General features: G+C 38.5%; 1 protein-coding gene across 2 annotated transcripts; it reads left to right on the top strand.

The window, feature by feature from the left end:
• Window positions 1–7,966: 7,966 nt before the first annotated feature.
• LOC308188773 (uncharacterized protein) lies at window positions 7,967–15,946 on the top strand. Of its 2 annotated transcripts, none has more exons than XM_080578173.1 (2): window positions 7,967–12,802; window positions 13,193–15,946. In XM_080578173.1, the coding sequence occupies exon 1, from the start codon at window positions 11,093–11,095 to the stop codon at window positions 12,047–12,049; it is 957 nt and encodes a 318-aa protein (XP_080434299.1). In that variant the 5' UTR covers window positions 7,967–11,092; the 3' UTR covers window positions 12,050–12,802; window positions 13,193–15,946. The 2 variants fall into 2 exon arrangements, with proteins under 2 accessions (XP_080434299.1, XP_080434298.1); XM_080578172.1 differs by having other exon boundaries at window positions 7,967–12,851.
• The last annotated feature ends 3,283 nt before the right edge of the window (window positions 15,947–19,229 follow it).

Below are 19,229 nucleotides of genomic sequence, written 5' to 3'. Positions count from 1 at the left end.
TAATTTTTGTTTTGTCTTGTTGCTTTTTGTTTTGCTTGTAATCATAAAGCATTGCAAAGTAAGTAGAATTTGTGAAGATTCTTATGTGAGAAGCCTGAAAGCTGGAAAATCTTGTTTCTAACAAAAGTGAGTATAATCTGCTCTAACTAGGTCACATTGTGAAAGCTGTTTTTGTTTTCTTTTGTTTCAAAAGACACCACCACCTCAACCAACATCAACACACAGAAAGAGGAGGTCAAAGATTTTGCTGGTGGTCCCTTCACCACTGCCCACGTCTTAAAGGAAGGAAGCGTCTTAGACGTTCTAAAAAATCCTGGAGAGATAATGAACTCCTTTTAAAAAGATGCTGCAAAAAATACGCTAGCATTTTTTATTAAAAAAAAACAACACACGACTTATGGTTAATAGAGTATCTGCTATAAATATGAATGTAGGAGAGCATTACATTAAGCGCTGCGTTTGTTAGGGTGCATCTGCCCCCTTCTATTCTAAGTGGAGGCGTGTGTGTTTGTGTGCTTCCTCTTCTAGTTAAGGTTCTGGGGTTTGGTTTAGTCAGGAAAATTTGATGAGGCACCTTGTGTAAAAGGAAATGTTAACCAGCATTTTTCAACACGGTGTAGTCCCTTAAAAGTGTCATAGATGAAAAGAGGCCATAAACGCTGGGGGAAAAAGTTAGTGGGAAACTGAGAGCAGGATCACATTCAGTAGTGAGAGAGCAGCAGCCTAGGATTTTTTTTGAATGGATTTTACAGCTGAACTGCCAGAGCTGCAAAACCACCAGAGTGCAAAGAGGTTACAATACTTCAAGTTTGCAAACCTCTTACAAATTATTATTATTATTATTATTAATAATAACAATAACAATAATAAGGTAATTTAGATAGACTATAAAAACATTTAGATTTAGATTTAGATAGACTATAAAAAAATAATAACAATTTCATTTTAGGTAAAACTTTCATCCTATTTAATATGCCACTCAATTTTGGTGTGATGTTGAATGCTACCCATGGAAACAAGCTCTTCAGGGGGAATCTTCAGGGGTGTGAGGCATGCAATCCATCAGGCTGGTGGTTAAACTGGGAAATCACAAATGCTAGAAAAAACACTAGTGCTGACCTAACAAAATGAACACTGCATATGAAAATCAGGAGAGCAGACAAAAGAGATGCATCTGTTTTCGGTGCCCAGGTGCTGTCAGGGGCTGCGGGGCTCCTCTGTGAGGCGAGGCCAGGGCTGCCCGGTGGTGGCCACGGCCAAACCAAGCCCCACCACAGAGCATGGCTGAGGACAGCTGGTTGGGCCTGTGAAGGTGTTTTCCTCAAGTGCTTTAGCGTGTCTTTTTTGTTCTCAATACCCAAATGAGTAGTTAAATATTTATGTCAATTGGCAATAAATTAGTTTATTCCCCAATTCAAAACGGTTTTGCCCATGACAACAGATGCAGCATTATTTAAATTAAAGATCAGTTAGTTGAATTATGTTGGATTTGGCTTGAATTTTAGTTTTGCATCTAGTGAGAATTTGTCTTTAAATAGTAACAGCCTGGAATAGTCAGGATTATTTTCTTGCATTTGTAGAGCTTTTCACAGTGAAATATTCCAAAATATTTTATAAATTAGTGCTACTGGTTATACAGTTTCATGTCATGTGCACTGTATCCAGTAACAAGGGGTAAAGAATAATTTTGGCAATGGAAATGAGAAGCACATTTAATTTCATATAATTTTTTCAACTGCTTTTGAAAAAAAAATACTGTCTGCTTTCCAGGAACAAGAATTCATCACTGGGAAATTACCACAGATGTCTTTTCAACAAGGACATTCTGTGGAGCCAGTGTGTCTAGAAACAGCAGCAGGTGCCATTAGGCCATCCTGCATGTGTCTCTGCTCAGCAAGGAGCGTCTGCAGCTCAACAGCACAAACCCTACCAGACTGCCTGATGCTGAGAGGTGACTGAGGGGTGCTGGGGACTTGCCTGCCAACAAGAAGCCACAGAAGAAGCTGAGGAAGCACAATTCCATGCGAGCAACTTGGAGTGACTTCCCAGGGAGATGAACTGGTAGCTCCAGTGGTGGGTTGTTATTGCCCTGTGTCTTGCGATGGCACAGCACAGAGATCACAAACACCCTGTGAATGTACAGCTCTCCTACCATTCTGCACAGCCTTGCCTTCAGCCACAAAATCACAGTCAATTCGTTTATTACTGTTTATTTATTTATTTATTTGGGGTTGGACTTTAATCCAATTGAAGACAAAGAACAAAATTTGCTTAGATTTGCCACTTCTGGGAGAACTGTAGTTCAGGCTAACATATGTTAAGGCTAGCTGAAACATCTCTGAGAAAAGTATCAATATCTCCATCTTTCGGCTGTATTCATAGGAGTGTGATACAGTTCTTAATCATACAGTCATACAAGGTAGAGCTCTTTATAGTGTACTGTAAAAATAAATAAATATATAGACTTGATTTTCTTTCACTGAAACTTCATACTATAGAAATTGACAGCTGTTCTGAACACTGCACTGTTTCCTTCAGCACTTTGAGGGGGATCATTACTCTCACATATTCGCTGCATGAGTAAAGCATATTCTTTAACAATTTTTTAATACGTCAGAATGAAGTTTTAATTGGTTATGACTAGGGAGTAAAAAACATTACAATACAGAAATTTAATTTTTCAATTTGTTTTTTAAAATCATATTTACTATCTTGTATAGCATATGTCAAATAAAACAACATATTCTATTTCTTCTTCAGGCTCTGGACATGCGAGGATCTAATATTAAAAGTTTCAACTAATGGGACATGCAAATTTTAAACTTCGCCTATACAAGTAGGAAAAAAAAGGATTTTAGAGCATCTTTTTTTCCTTTTGGTACTCTTTGTCTATTTAAAAATAGCAAAACATGCAAAGCTGTTGAATGAATAATTCAGACTGATGTCATCTTGGGCCATATTTTCAGAAGCATATATTTCATTATCTTCATGCTCTTAATGCAAATGTAAATGTCCTTATGTGGATTATGTGTCTATGTATACTGGTTATACATTCAGTGGTTTCACACAAACAGAAGCTTTCCATTTCATTTCTCAGCTGTGCTACTTACAACCTACTAATTAAAAATCCAAATAGTATTATGCAATTCCATGTATAATGTAATTATTCTCTACTCCTTTCACTTATGTTCATTAGATATTGGATATTTGCTACTTTTGCTTTAGCATTTCTCTTGTTTCTTGTCCTCAGTAATTCTGTTATAGTGTGAATGACAAAGGATGTTCAGGCCAATGAAGAATCTATGACTAATGGAGAAGATTGCTGTGAAAAAAAAGGGGGGAAGGGAAGGGGGAGAACCCATTCTCTACTTTAACTGCTTAAATGCATTCAGATATCAGAATAAAATTTATTTTCTTTTTACTAGCTTTGAAATTAAACCATCTCTTTTCTACCATAGTTTACATTCAGTTTTCAAGACATTTCTAAAAATGGGTTTATTACTGTAAGCTGAGATGTTACAGCAAGACATTGCTTCCCACTCCTGCTTTATTTTCCCGAAGCTGATGACCAGTGGATACAGGCTACTGATTTAGTCGTTGTTATTTTCCTCACATATTATGTCTGAATCTCTGTATTTATTTTGAGGTCCTAAAGTAATGTCTGTGTAAATCACAAAATAAATAAATAAATAAATAAATAGAAAGGCCATTTAAAATATAGTAACTCATTTTCCATGTTCATATAGTTAATAACTAGTGCTTTTATCCTGATTTTCAAATAAATTATTAGGCTGTACATAGGGCTCTAATCATTTGGACAAGTTAATGCTTTCTATGTACTGTGCAAATTATTTGTTTTAATTATCTGTTGATAGATAATTGTGGGAGGAAGGGAGGATCTTTGTCAAAGATGACACCCAATATTTTCTTCTTTAATGATAAAACAGAGTGGTGGTATAATGAACAACTGCCGATGAAGGAATAGGAAACAGTGTCCCAAACAATTCTTCCAACCTATTAGCATCTGTGTTAAAATTCCTTGGAGCTTGACATTACAGATAGTTTCACCTGCGTTTCAGAGTATTTTGCTTGATTACTCAGAATTGTGACCACACAAACACAGCAAACCACAGTTATTTTAATCATATACACTTTTCTAACCAATTGGTTGGCTTTACCTGTTTACTATGCCAAAGTGTGATTGTCCTGTAGCAGCTGGTGCTAATTCAGCTACTTTTATTTTTTAAGTGTTGCACAATGCCAGCATTTCTACAATCTCATTACAAACAGATGGATTCAGACTAGGCACGAAGCCCCTTACAAAGATACTTCACACAGGAATGGCCAGTACTTCTGCCCAGCACTCATTCAGCCCAGGTTTCCTAGCGATTTTTATGGCCTCACGTTTCTCTGTCTTGAATTAGTCAGTGTCCTGCTCTGCAATGACTACAGTGGACACAAATAAGGTGGATGTTCTCAAATAAGGTATGTGATAAGAAACGGTCTGCTGCAGTTCAAAGATACCCCTGAAAAGAGAGCAAAAAATCCAATGAAAGTACACAGAATGTACTCACAGAGAGAAGGAGGCTGCTACACACTTTGCCACTGAATTTGGCAAAGAGCTCAGAAAAGAGCACCTCAATTGTTTAAAGTCTGGCAAAATCATGAAGTTTTATGGTGGTGAGTGATTGCGAACTTTAAAAATGTGTTTTCATACACTTGTAATGATACAAAAGCTACAGAAGGCAAAAAAAGACTGTAAATTCATAGCCGATTTTTTTTTTCCAGTGTATTCAAAAAAAAAGTCCTTTTAGAATCCTTTTAGGTTTTTTGAAACTAAAATTAAAACCAGCATTTGTTTTAGATTTTTACTTTTCAGTCTTACTAGAAGATAATACCTTTTCTAGTATTTTTGCATAGTTTAAGTTCTGTTTAATGCCATGGAGTACTAAATTAGCAAATCTCTCATACTACCTTTAAAGAAATAGTAGTGCTAGATGTTTCACAACATAACCTTTGGTGCAGTTGATCATATATCAGTTAAAGGCTCCAAGAAAGGACAGGTGAAGAGTCTCGTATTTTCCACAAGTCACTAGGTTGTATACAAGCCATTACTGCAGAACAGTCGTTTACAGTCCTGCTTTTGTAATACTAGTTTATGCATCATGCCCTTACATCAGTCTCAGTATATGTCTCCTAAATAGCTTTGCAGCTCAGGTTTCAATCTTTTGTTATGTGATAATTCTATTAGAGCACCATCTTAGCATTATTTCCTCTGTTACTTTCACTACTGACGTATTTTGTTTCTCTAACCAGTCAATCCCATTATCAGTAGTTTGTATTGCTATCTTCCCAGTGTTCAAATGTCATTGTAAATTCCTAGTTTTATTTTCTTTATTTTCTATCCTAACAAAAAGCTCACCTTCACCCTGAGAAAAATTAATGTTACTTGTCTCCTGTGACTCATGATTTTGACATCTTTTATCTTTCAATTTTCAGACATTTCTTTCAACTTCCTAGTGACCTTCACTGCTGCTTTCTGAAATGTCTTACCTTTCATTAATTTATCTTTTAGCAATTAATTTGACTTCAGAAGTTTCAGTATTTGACTTTTTGTTGTAAAAGTCCCTGTCTTTAATTATCTTTTGATTCTTTGACTTAAAACAGCAATATTTGTACCCTAAATTTGCACTGGTGACATTTCCTTCACCAAGTTTGTGACATCATGTATTATTGTTATTTTTCCAACTCCTCTTTTACTTGCAAACACTTCCTAGGGTTCTCTTGGTGAATATTTATTAATTGTATTCTCCTATTTTCTCTGATTTAAAATAAATAAATTAATTATTAAAAAAAAAAAAGTCAGATGCCGTCTCTGACCTCCTTCCCAGTGACCCTGGGGTGGTAAGTAAGGATGAGTATACCTCCTCCTGCCCTTATACTTTTCATTTGGATGCAGTAGCTCTGGCCACCATTAGGCAGTTTTATGTCTATAAACCTTCAGTTTCAAGTTTCATTATCTCACTGCACTAACCTTAGTCCCCTCTGCTTTATCACTGCCTTGTCCTCCCACAAGGCCCAGCAGTAAGGACTCCAGACCCATACAAAAAAGGCAACATGAAAATTTGAGAAGAAACAAAGGATCAGGCCTCTCACATCAAGTCTTAGATCTCCTCTCCTCTGTGCCAGTTTCTCCCCAAACGATGAGGTTTTGTTTTCACTTAGTACTTTTGGTACTTTTATCTGGTCTTTTTTAGGACGTCACTGTTTTGTTTCCCACCGCAGTTCCCTAATAGAGCCGAAGCCAGTTGCAGTTTTCTAAAGCAACTGCAGAGGACAGTCAAGACCTGAGATATCAGAGGATTTCTTCTTTCAGACTTCCTTCGGGGCTGTTTCCTCAAAATCGCAAAGGGTACCTCTTTTTTTTATTATTATTTTATCATTATTATTATGAACGTACTTCACACGGTTTGACTACTCTTGGTCCTTCATATATATATATATAATATATATATATATATATTATGACATGAGAGAATATATTTCAAAGCCAGAAAAAGGCCAGATCAGAATTCAGTAACTCTCTGAATTCTTCACTAAGGAATTTTACAGTAATGTTATGGCAATTACAATAATAATAATAATAATAAAGGAAGAGAGAGAGAGAGATTGTTTTGTTGTTGTTTGATTGTTCATTGTTATTATTTGAATAGGTAGCCTTGAAGTTCTAGTTATAAATGTCACTTGTTTTAATCACAGATGAAGGCTTCTATTTCTGTACCTGCTGCTCAGGTGAGCTCTGTACCTGCTGCTTTGGTGATGACCAAATACTGATACTACAAAACAGTAAAGATAATTTAGCTCACCATAGTACTCAAAGTGAATCTCTGGCTATCAATAAACAGTATTAAAAAAAAAATCTTTATGCTAAAAAACATGCTAATCTACGCAGAAAGTTAGAGGAACTGAGCACACCTCTGGTGCAGTAAACCATCAGTATAAGCCGCTGTGCAGGGAATGGACAAAAGCTCTACCGTTAGTTGACGCACCTACAACTGAGTTTGGTTTCTTGATCCAAGTGTGACCAGATGGGAGAAGGTTACAGAGCACAGACATTTTTTTTTAATCATATGTTTTGTACATAGCTTTTTGCTTCATGTTTTACTGTGATAGTGTTAGTAATAGAAGAAGAAATAATACAATATTGTTTAGTATGTTACATTTGCAATGTACTGTTCCGAGGCTGCGCTTGGAAGATACAAAATATATGTGCAAGGGTAACATGAGAATGCACCAATTCATGATGAGGAGTAAGGAGGATTAAAAGAATGCTCAATTTGCAAGACATCTAGATAACTGGGGCTTCTTGGACTCTGGGAACTGGGTCAAACCAACCTTGCGGTTTGGACTGAGACCAAGGGCTCAGAGAGCATGCGTGAGAAGGAAAGGTTAAAAAGTTCAACTCTGATGAAGACATCTTACTTCATCCCGACGACCACCCGGACGACCACCAGAGAGTAATACGCAAGTGCAGAAGGACTGATAAGATAATTAGCATACGAAGCGAGGCTAGGCGGAGCTAGGAAATGAATATGCATAGATGAGTTGTGAAACCTAATGCATATGTAGTATCTTAGCAGATAAAAGAGAACTAAGAAAACAAATCAGACGAAGTTAGATTTGGGCAGGCATGCCCCTAACTTCCGGCGCCTAATAAAGCACCTTCATATAATCACTTTGTGGATTATGTGTCTTCATGAACGCTAACATTTTGGCGACCCAGGTGGGACCTTGCGGGCACTGCTGAGGCGGCTCGCGAACTGATCACGCTCCAGCCGGCACCGAGGAGTTTCTCGGGGAGCCATCGGCCGCGACCGACCCCCGCTGCTCACAACGTACCTCTGAAAGGGTAAGAAAAAGGTGCTTTCTGGTAATCGGTACCGATCTGGTCTGGGAGCCTGCCGGTCAGACGCGGCGAAAGCCATGCACGGTTGGGCTAGGGAATTCCCGTGGTAAGCCTAGGCGCCGTCCGTCAGACAGTCGCGAAAGCGCTGCAGGTTCGGCATCAGTGGTCTGGTTTTGCTGCAGGCTCAGCATCTGGTTCGGTTCGGTAAAAGCTATAGCTGATAATGGAAAAACTTAAAAGTATTCTGGGCGGTAATGCTTCGGTACCGCGATCCTCCCCTTTGGGCTGTTTACTAGCACACTGGAAGGAGGGGTGTTTCGGGCAGGAGTCACGAAAGGGTAAGCTGGTTGATTACTGTAATGTTTGGTGGCCACAGTATGAACTAGAAGATCAAGAAAGTTGGCCAGAAAACGGAACCTTACAGTACAATACTATCTTACAATTAATGTTATTTTGTGAGCGAGAGTGCAAGGGGCCTCTCTGTGTGATTGCGTGATTGTGTTGTGAGTGAGACGCAGCATCGCTGCGAAGCGAGTGCGGAGTTCTGATCCGCGGTTCCGTATTCTCCGCGAGGGGAGCGGCCGGAGACGAACAAAGCGCATGACAGACCGAAAAGAAGTGCTGCTTTATCCAAATGTTGATTGGTGGTGCCCAATACACGGGCCCGGCGGTGCATCTTGCAATCCTATTTCGTTCTTAAATGTTTTGAGTGTGACAAGGAGGAAGGTGGGAGCATTATCTAAGTAACAGTTTAAAAGTTTCGGTATATTTGCGGTGGTGTTCGGTCGGTTTCCCAAGTATCGGGGGAAGGGGGCTGACTGATTATCAAAGCGGTAGAATGGAGAGCCACTTCTTTGGTGGTTCGGGCCTGAGCCCTGGGAATTTGGTAAGAAGGGGGAGAGCGAATTTATTTAGGCCTCAATACCTTTTAAACCCCTGTCTTGATGGATACACAGGAGTGATTCCTTGTTTTGTGTAGGCTTACTAACAAAGTGCATGAGAAAAATTAGCATTCGGCTTGAAATTCGGCCTTGTTGAAATGTAAATTTTGTGGAAAAGGTGGTATTGTTTGTCTAGAAGACGGAAGGCTGAGTGCTTCAGGTGTTTTTCCGAAGTCCTGTGGATTTACGATTGGAACGGGGCTCATTAATAATCTGAAATAGTGAAGTTTGTATGTGGAGTTTAATCCCAGAGAATTGGGACATTTGAGAAGACTAGGAAAACATAGTAAAAACCTGCAATAAAAAGGTTTGCGTGGAAATTGAAACAAGGGACAGTAATTAATATAAATAAATAAAAGGGAATGGGAAATCAAGGAAATGGGTAATATCCAAAACAAAGACGTTTTAAAGAAAGCCTCCTTGGGTGTATATTGGCACATTGCAAGGATATTGTCGGAAGGGGGAGTGGGGGGGGGGCAGAAAGCAAGAGGATTTCCACTAAGTATTGCAATCAATTGTGGCCACTATATAAACTAAATGGCCACTTTATGGATCAATCGACTATAACAGTGTCTTGCAATTAATGTAGTTTTTGAGGAGAGAAGGAAAATAGGATGAAATGTTGTATACTGATATGTTGTTTCAGCATCTTGGAGGGAAAAGGTATGGAATTAAGTTGGCCCCTGACTGAGCCTTTGATGTTGGCATTAGAAAAGTACAGGCTGGAGGAAGATAAAGGAAGTGTTAAAAGGGTTGTTGAAGGTGTTAAAGGCTGTGTGGCATGTAGTATTTAACAGAGCTGTTTGAAGTTGAATGAGCAGGGGAAGAGGATGTAGGAATGTTAATAGTTCCGCCTCAACCCGAGGCTGAGATCTCAAAATCGCGGTGTGAGCCCTCTGGGGCGGAGGGACCATGATGGGTCCGGGAGAGAGTTGTCATGGAAACAGAAAAGCAGCTAACTCTTAAAACAACCTGAGTTCCTGTGTGAGCTCAGATTGCCAATGGGACCGCTCAGGGAACTTTCAACCATTGCATTCCCCTGACCGACCCCCCCCCCCCCCCCAGACCCTTACCACCCCGGAAATTATGTAAATACCAAAATCTGGTTAAATTGGGAATTGAGAATCTGTTCCAACAAGATCCAAAAGAAAACCCTATGGAATTTTTGAATTTTTGGACCAACTTTGAAATGCAATGGAAAAAAAAAAAAAAAAAAAAAAGACAGAAAATTTGGACCTGGCTTCAGAAAACAAACAGAGGCAATTGGCTAGCCTCTTTCTAGGGCAATCAGCCCCTGATATCAGAAAGAATTTGTCTTAGGCTGCAGGATAAACTTACAACAGTCAGAAATGACGGGGACCTGGGGCATCTACCCTAGCAGGTCCACTAGTTGAAATAAAGCTAGGAAACGAAGAGAGAGGCTTGAATTTTTTGTTGTTGTTGGTTACAGGAGCTTCTTTCTCTGTGTTAATTAGTCTGTAAATGTAATAGGAGCAACATATTCAGTGTTAAATAGTTTAAAAGGACGATTAGGAACTAAGACAACTACAATAATTGGAGCCACAGGGAAGGAGGAGGAACGGCCATTCTTACAACCCCTTGATTTGCGTTTTGGGGGTAAGGAACTAACCCATGAATTCTTGTATGTACCAGAATGCCCGATTCCACTCTTGGGACGGGATCTATTAGCTAAATTAGATGCAACAATAACCTTTGAGGATGGAGAATTAATAATGAAGGTACCTGAGTCCAAAGTAGGACAAATCCTAATGATCAAAGATAAACCCTTCGTTAATATTCCAAGAGAAGTAGAAAATGCAGTTATACCAACAGTATGGGAAACAGATATACCACGGAAGTCGAAACTGGCACAACCGGTAAAGGTGGAATTAAAGGAAGGAGCCAAACCTGTTCGAATCAAACAATATCCACTTAAGATAGAAGCTAGGCAGGGGACAGTGAAAATTATTGACAAATTTCTCAAACATCAGATTCTGGAAGAATGTAAATCGGAATACAATACTCCAATTTTTCCAGTAAGGAAGCCGAATGGTGAGTATAGATTGGTACAAGATCTTAGAGCAATAAATGAAATAACAAAGGACATTCACCCGGTAGTGGCTAATCCTTACACATTGTTAACATCTGTGAGAGAGATATATAAATGGTTTACTGTGATAGATTTAAAGGATGCCTTCTTTTGCATACCTCTTGATAAAGATAGTAGAAAATTATTTGCCTTCAAATGGGAAAACATATTGAAGTTTTTGTACCACATATGGTAACAACTGTTTTAGAACAAAAGGGGGGCCACTGGTTATCACCCAGCCAAATGATGAAATATCAGGCAATACTAACTGAACAAGATGACGTAACCTTGAAAACAACTAACCTGTTAAATTCAGCAGTCTTTCTAGGAACTGTTCCAGAAGAAGGACCGTTGGAACACAATTGTGTGGAAATAATTGAACATACCCATGCGAGCCGTGAGGATTTGAAGGATGTACCCCTTGAAAGGTATGACTGGGAACTTTTTACTGATGGTAGTAGTTTTGCGGAGAATGGAACACGATATGCAGGGTATGCAGTAACAACCCTGAAGACAGTAATCGAAGCAAAACCTTTACCACCTGAAACATCAGCACAGCGAGCGGAACTGATAGCCCTACCTCGAGCACTGGAACTGAGTAAAGGGAAGATGGTAAACATTTGGACAGATTCAAAGTATGCTTTTGGATTAGTCCATGTTCATGGAGCATTATGGAAAGAAAGAGGGCTGTTGTCCTCACAAGGAGCCAATATAAGATATCAAGAGGAGGTGTTAAATTTGATAAATGCGGTACAAAAAACAAAACAAGTGGCTATTATGCACTGTAAAGCTCATCAAGGAGGAACCTTGAAAATATCAGAAGGGAATCGGCTGGCAGATCGAGCAGCTCGACAAATTGCTCGGGAGGTGTGGAATGTAATGGCTTTGGTACCACTCAAGGTAGGCCCCACTTGTCTTAATCTTCCCAAGGAACCAAGATATTCACCAGAGGATGAGAAATTAGCAAATCTCCTAAAGGCCCGAAAGAACTCTGATGGACGGTATGTAACTGCTATGGGCCAGGTAGTAATACCCCCCTTGGTGATGCGAGAAATACTTCAGACAAGACATAATGAGTGTCACTGGGGTGCAGAGGCAATGGTAACATTTTAAAACGTAGCATTATCTCTACACATATGTTAACAATGGCAAAATCAGTAATGTCAAAGTGTGAGATTTGTCTGAAAAATAATCCAGTAGCAAGAAAACATGCTGAAATGGGAAGAGTTAGAGTAGGAATAGAACCAGGAGATTACTGGCAAGTTGATTTTGTAGAGTTACCTAGGACTAGGGGATGTAGGTATTTGTTAGTAGGGGTTGACACCTTTTTCAGATGGCCAGAAGCCCTTCCCTGTCGCACCAATCAAGCTAAAGAGACAGTAAAATGGTTACTGCGGGAAATCATTCCGAGGTTTGGGGTACCATTAGGAATATCCTCGAATAGGGGGCCGCACTTTGTTTCATCTTTGGTTAAAGACGTAAGTCGGCTATTAGGAATTTCTTGGAATTTACATACTGCATGGAGACCCCAATCTAGTGGACAGGTAGAAAGGATGAACCAAACTCTAAAGGGACAGATCAGTAAAATCTGCCAGGAAGCCAAAATACAATGGCCACAAGCTTTGCCTATAGCTTTACTGAGAATAAGGATAAAGCCAAGGAGTGGAATGTCAGTAAGCCCATACGAGATTACGTATGGAAAGCCTTATGAATCCCCAGAACCAAATCCTAATATGCATATAACAGGGAGCCAGGATGTTTATAATTATATATTGTCTCTTGGTAAAACTTTAGCTCAACTTCAAAGTGTTCTGGTGTGGAACCGACCGTTGGCACTGGAAAATCCTGTCCACGACATTCAGCCAGGTGACCAAGTGTACATTAAAAACTGGAATGAAGAACCCCTGAGAGAACGGTGGGCCGGACCTTATCAAGTATTATTGACTACTTTTACAGCTGTAAAGGTAGAAGGGGTGGATGCTTGGATTCATTATACTCGGGTGAAAAAGGTTCCCAAATTTTGGTCAGTGCGAGCAATCAGAGATACAAAACTATAGTTGAGGCGCGTATAACCATACAATGTTGGGGTTCTTAACAACAGTAACGATAACAGTAATTGTTTTGTGTAAATACCTTGTAATTGGGTTCCTAGAAATACCAGAAAAATATAAGAAAGAGGAAATATTCAGAGGAGAAAATGTTACTTTGGAATGTGGAATGCACAACGATAAACCAATAACAATTAGCTCTCTACAGGTGGTCTGGGAAAAAATAAGTGACTCCGGACAGAGCCAGGAAATATACGTAGACACAACCAGGGACAATACAGGATTGAAGGCTGGATGGAAGGGGAAGGCATACGTAAGTAAAACCATAGAATTGGGCCAACAACTGAGAGGAGCTACCACCTGAACCCTGTTTAGTGTTACTAAAGTCAACAAAGGAAACTACCGGTGCATGGTAACACATGAAAATAGCACAGATTACGGGATAAGAGAAATATTGGTATATCCGAAATTGGATAAAGGAATATTGGTAGCCCACTGAAAAGGATCTAGAAGAAAAAGAGAGGGCCAGGTACCATGGACACAAGTGGTACAGATCCCACACAGGCAACCATCAGAGAATTTACTGGTAGGATTGATTAAAGATTTTGCCATAATGAAAGGAACTGATAGAATTACTGCTTGTTTGCCCATTCCAAAAGCAACAGGGGACCCGCTTGAGTGGGGTATAACCACCTGCCACTGCCCCAAGTAAAAGGAAATGAAACAATTCAATGTAAAGAAGTGAAAGTTCTAGAGAGGATAAATGTTACACAATACTATAGGAAACTGAGCCCCCCAACATCAAGGTCTGAATGTGAAAAGAAGAAGAACTACCATTTCATAATGATAGGCAGATTTAAGAATGTGGGACAGTGTTATTACGACGAACTACGTGTAGTAGAAGGAGTTAGAGAAAAGATTGTTTGGGAATGTCAAGAGAAAAATGAGCCAAAAGGAATGAAAGGGTGGGATAGTGATTGGACAGTAAGTTTATTGCAGAAATTCCAGTATGGAGGGAATACATCATGGTGTATTAAATGGCAGGGAAAGCAGAATGGAACTGATCAGTTTTATACAGTAAGCCGGGTTGACAGTAGTGGTAGACAAGAGTCAACAAAGGTAGCTTGGTGGACTTGTGAGAAGAAATATACTTGCGACAGTAATAATGAAGATATCAAGCACTTACTTCCGGTATTGATAGCTCTTAGGGCAGGATGTGCTTGCCGAGGAATTAAGTACAATTCGGAAAGAAATAGCCAGGCTAGTCAAGTCGCAGTGGATTGTAGCTATAGTACCATAAAAAGTCCAGGACAATTTGTATGGGCAGCCAGTAATGGAACTTGGACTACACACCCGCCGATAGATGGGGAAGTAAAAGAAATAACTCTAGGACTCCCTCCCCACACTGCGTCCAATATGGAAAAAGTCTCCTTTTAAGGGAAAGTTGGAAACCCTACAAATTAGTAGGGCAAAAAGAAGTTTAGAAGAAGGGGCAGATGAAGATATATGGCATGAACCCTCGGATGGAGTAAAATTCAGTTGGGCGTTAGAATCTCTATTTGCACAGGTAGCTACTTATCGAAATAGGGAAATGATTTATAAACTTACAGGACAAGTGAGTAGGCACGAGAGCCACGAAAGAAGGCTTTAGAGACCTTAATATCCAACTACAATCTACAACTAAAATGGTGCTACAAAATCGATTGGCATTAGATACACTGTTATTAAAGGAACATGGAGTATGTGGATTTCTAAAAGATCATATTGATCATTGCTGCATCCACATTTCAAATGTGACTATTGATGTAGAACATGTCATAGAACAACTGGCTTGAGTGGAACAAGATGCAGAACAGGAAGAGAAAGATATGACAACAAGCTGGTTGGATAAAATTTTTAGTGGATGGAATATTAGTAATTGGGTTAAGTCCTTACTGGAGACAATAACTATATTGGTGATTGTAGGGGTACTAATTTGGTTAACATTTATAATGCTGAAAAGTCTGATTCTAAGGAAGACAACCTGGAACCGGACAGTGATGCAAACTATTGCTCAGCAAATGGAACCACATCCTCAATATCCTCCACCGGCATCTAACAACTTTGGATTTCAGAGAAAGAATCTGAGGAACCCAGGAGGTGAAATGGAATGAAAACCGAATAGACAAGATCAGTTTCAGATCAAGTGAACCCAACCAGAAGGGTGAACGTAACATAAAGCAGAAGTGGTGGACTTATGAAATGTTGTGACAATCCTAATCTTTGTAATTTCCTTGATTCTTAATGATGTAATTTTCCATGATTATATTATTGGTGAGCACTGAGTGTAAAATATTTTAGTTAGTTAGTGAAAGCATTTGCCCTCCTCGAAAGGAGTGAAATGCTTTCAAAGGGGGGAAATGTTAGTAATAGAAGAAGAAATAATACAATATTGTTTAGTATGTTACATTTGCGATGTACTGTTCCGAGGCTGCGCTTGGAAGATACAAAATATATGTGCAAGGGTAACATGAGAATGCACCAATTCATGATGAGGAGTAAGGAGGATTAAAAGAATGCTCAATTTGCAAGACATCTAGATAACTGGGGCTTCTTGGACTCTGGGAACTGGGTCAAACCAACCTTGCGGTTTGGACTGAGACCAAGGGCTCAGAGAGCATGCGTGAGAAGGAAAGGTTAAAAAGTTCAACTCTGATGAAGACATCTTACTTCATCCCGACGACCACCCGGACGACCACCAGAGAGTAATACGCAAGTGCAGAAGGACTGATAAGATAATTAGCATACGAAGCGAGGCTAGGCGGAGCTAGGAAATGAATATGCATAGATGAGTTGTGAAACCTAATGCATATGTAGTATCTTAGGAGATAAAAGAGAACTAAGAGAACAAATCAGACGAAGTTAGATTTGGGCAGGCATGCCCCTAACTTCCGGCGCCTAATAAAGCACCTTCATATAATCACTTTGTGGATTATGTGTCTTCATGAACGCTAACAATAAGACATCACTCATTCCAAATGATTAATTTCAAGATAATATTTCCACGTATTAAATACCAAGGACCTCCTATCTCATGTAGGTAGGTTAGATTATCCAATTACCCATAAACATAGTTTGGGTTTCCACAGTTACTCAGGTGCATCTAGCATTTTTCTTTCACACCACTAGTTGACAGAGATGCAAGTTGTTACAAAACATAGCAATTATAAGTAAAGATTACAGGGGCGTGATCCTTCTGCATTCAGCAGTTTGGAGGTGTAAATCTTGCTTGGTACAGCATGTGAATATTGAAGGCATTCTCAGCAGAATTCTTTGAGTTAGCCAAGTTAATACATATGTTATAAAAGAAGATGCTTGCCAAAGCTATCAAACATAAAGTGTATATGAGACTGGCAAAGCTCCCATTCCCAAAATAAAGCACTTGAATACCTTCTGGTAAATATGGGAACATCCTGATCCTAACTACACTATTCTCAAATAGAAACCCAAACCAATGGAAATTGAATAAGAACAGGATATTTTCTACATTTAACACCAATATTACTTTACCAATGGATTTACATGCACTGTACAATAGCTACTTGTTAGAAAGAATTACAAATATTTGCAAATCTCTGCTGTGTAATGGAGCCATTACATAGTTCAAACATATTTTTATGTGGATATTTATATGCCAAAATATCTGAACTTAATCGAAGTGTCTGTGCAGAGTCCACAGCTGAAATAATTGTACTGTTTTCAGGAAACTGAATCCTTAATGATCTACACCAGATTGCATTTAAAAAATAGATGCTTAATGCTTGTATTTTTGCAGTTCATATATATGAAAAACCAAAATCCTGTATTTTCATTAGAACACAGTTCCCTATGATCTAAGCTTTTCTGTTCTTTCAGAATGAAAGAATAAAAGAATATTTATGCTTTTGAGACACATGTAACCCCATAAAAAGAAAAAACTTGCAGAAAATAAATCACTTCTTATTGTGTAAAAAAATCAAATAATGCTTGCAGTGTGCTATAACACATTATATGGCCCTAGTAGCTAAAATATTTATTCTTAAAAAGACGAAGAAAAATGTAATTTAAAAAACAACTACTGAATGGACAGGAACATAATATTATTGTTGTCTGAAATTACAGATTACTTTTTTGGGGCATAATGTGACTGGATAATCAAAAGTACCTTTTCTCACACGAAAGAGAGGATTTTCTTTTTTTATATATGTTCATTTTCTTCCTGAAGTTCTAGAAATCCAGAGTATCTGAAGTAAAATCTTGAGATATTTTTGTTCTGTTGAGATTTTTTGGAACTGTTCTTGTCAATGGACATCTCTTTATTTGATTTTATAAAATGCTACATTTAAATCTGATCAAACAGACTTGTTTTTTAATCCAGACAGGAAAATTTAAGTTATTTCTTCATATTATTAGCAAAATGCAATTGAAAATAACTTTCTTTAATGCACAAAATGTATGGAATAATTAGAAAAGATAGAAATGGTTTCCATTTCCGAAGCACACACTATTCTCTTAAAGTAAGATAACAAATTTAATACACAATCTTACCACCTGCTTAGGAAAATAATGAAAAAATAATTTTCAGAGACCTAAAGTTTGCCTTTTAAAACATTATATTGTAATTTTAAATGTTTGACCATTCTTACGCCATGACATAACAAAATCTGTGAAGGAAGCCTGATCAGCTGCAGAACGAGAAAAGGACTTTTTAATAAAATTAGGCATTTCTTTTTCTTCTGTCAAATTACCTAGTTTCTTTTTTAAAACTGATTTCATTGACTCACCACAAAGTTTGCATTTTCAGTTTGTTAGCTGATTAAGAATGCTAGTAGCCAGCTGATTAAACAACTGCATGGAGGAATTTGAAAAATTTATAATGATTAGAGATTATATTTAGGAGGGGGTTAGTCAGTATGAATTATAATCATTGTACTTTATTTAAGACTGAATTGAATTTCATTTGAAGTTTAAGCAATAGTTATATTCTGTTAACTGTAGTTGGGGAATGACTTCTTAAGCTATGAGCGTTATGAACCTAAGGCATTAAAATTATACCTGGAATTCGTTAGCTTTGTGTGAAAGCTAGCCCCCAAAACATCCTGAACCAAGCAGAAAACATTCTCATAACACTGATAAAAGCACTGATAGAAAGTATAGAGCTAAATCTTTCATATCCTTAGGTTTGTCCTGAACATAAGCAAATCTGGATGTTTAAGTTAGTTAGGACTATGTTAGGAAGCTTTTCAGTCCAGGATTTTGATATGTTGTTCAAGAGCTGTCTGAAACTAGCTTTGTAGAAGAGTTGCGCTGTAATTCATTAAACATATTTCAATGCATCAGAAAAGTTGTATAGACAATACCATAGATATTGTAGCAGATAATATACTGCAGAATTTCAAAACACTGTAGAAAATTGCATAAAGCAGGAATTAGCTGCACAGTGCATGGTGTGGTTGTTTAGGAAATCAGACCTTCTGGCTGCTTTTTCTGAGCTACTTCAATAATTCACCCTATTATTTAATTAATAATAATTTTTCCTTATTAATTATTTTTTTCCTTTAATTAATTTATCCTTATCTCAACCCATGAGTTGTTTCTTTCCTTTCCTTTTTCCTCTTCTTAGGAGGGGGAGTGAGAGAGCGGCTGTGGTGGAGTTCAGCTGCCTAGCAAGGTAAAACCACCACAGTGACTTCAGCCACTCCTCGTACATCTCGCCCTCTAGATCTTTCACCATCTTTGTAGCCCTCCTTTGGACACTCTCTAACAGTTTTATGTCCTTCTTATAGTGTGGTGCCCAAATAGTTTCATCAGCCTTAGCCTCTCGGTGCCAGGACCTTGCTGGACAATGTGCAATGCCATTCAGGGCACAGCCGCTTGGGTTTGTTGTACTCATTTAATAGGTTGCTGTGCCTTATGGCCGTGGGGCTGTGTACCTTGCTGCAGTAGGTTGCAACATGTAAGTGAAAATGTGAGATCACTAAGAATGTTTGTACTTAGGAGAGGGTTAGTCAACATGAAGTAACTCTTCCTGTTAGATCAGGAAGATCTGCTCACCACCTGGACTTCACAAGCTGCGCAGGTGCAAAGAAAAGCGACGTTTACCCAAAACTCTTCATTATTTTTGGCTTTTTGAAGGGCCACCATGACATAACAGTGTCTTAAAATACTGCCATAATATTTTTAAAGAACTACTCTCAACATGCCCATAAAGCTTCTTGGAAGTGACG

Source organism: Anser brachyrhynchus (genome assembly GCF_964034855.1).
Source record: "Anser brachyrhynchus genome assembly, chromosome: 2".
NCBI classification, from domain to species: Eukaryota; Metazoa; Chordata; class Aves; order Anseriformes; family Anatidae; genus Anser; species Anser brachyrhynchus.
This window is presented reverse-complemented; position numbering and strand designations above follow the sequence as displayed.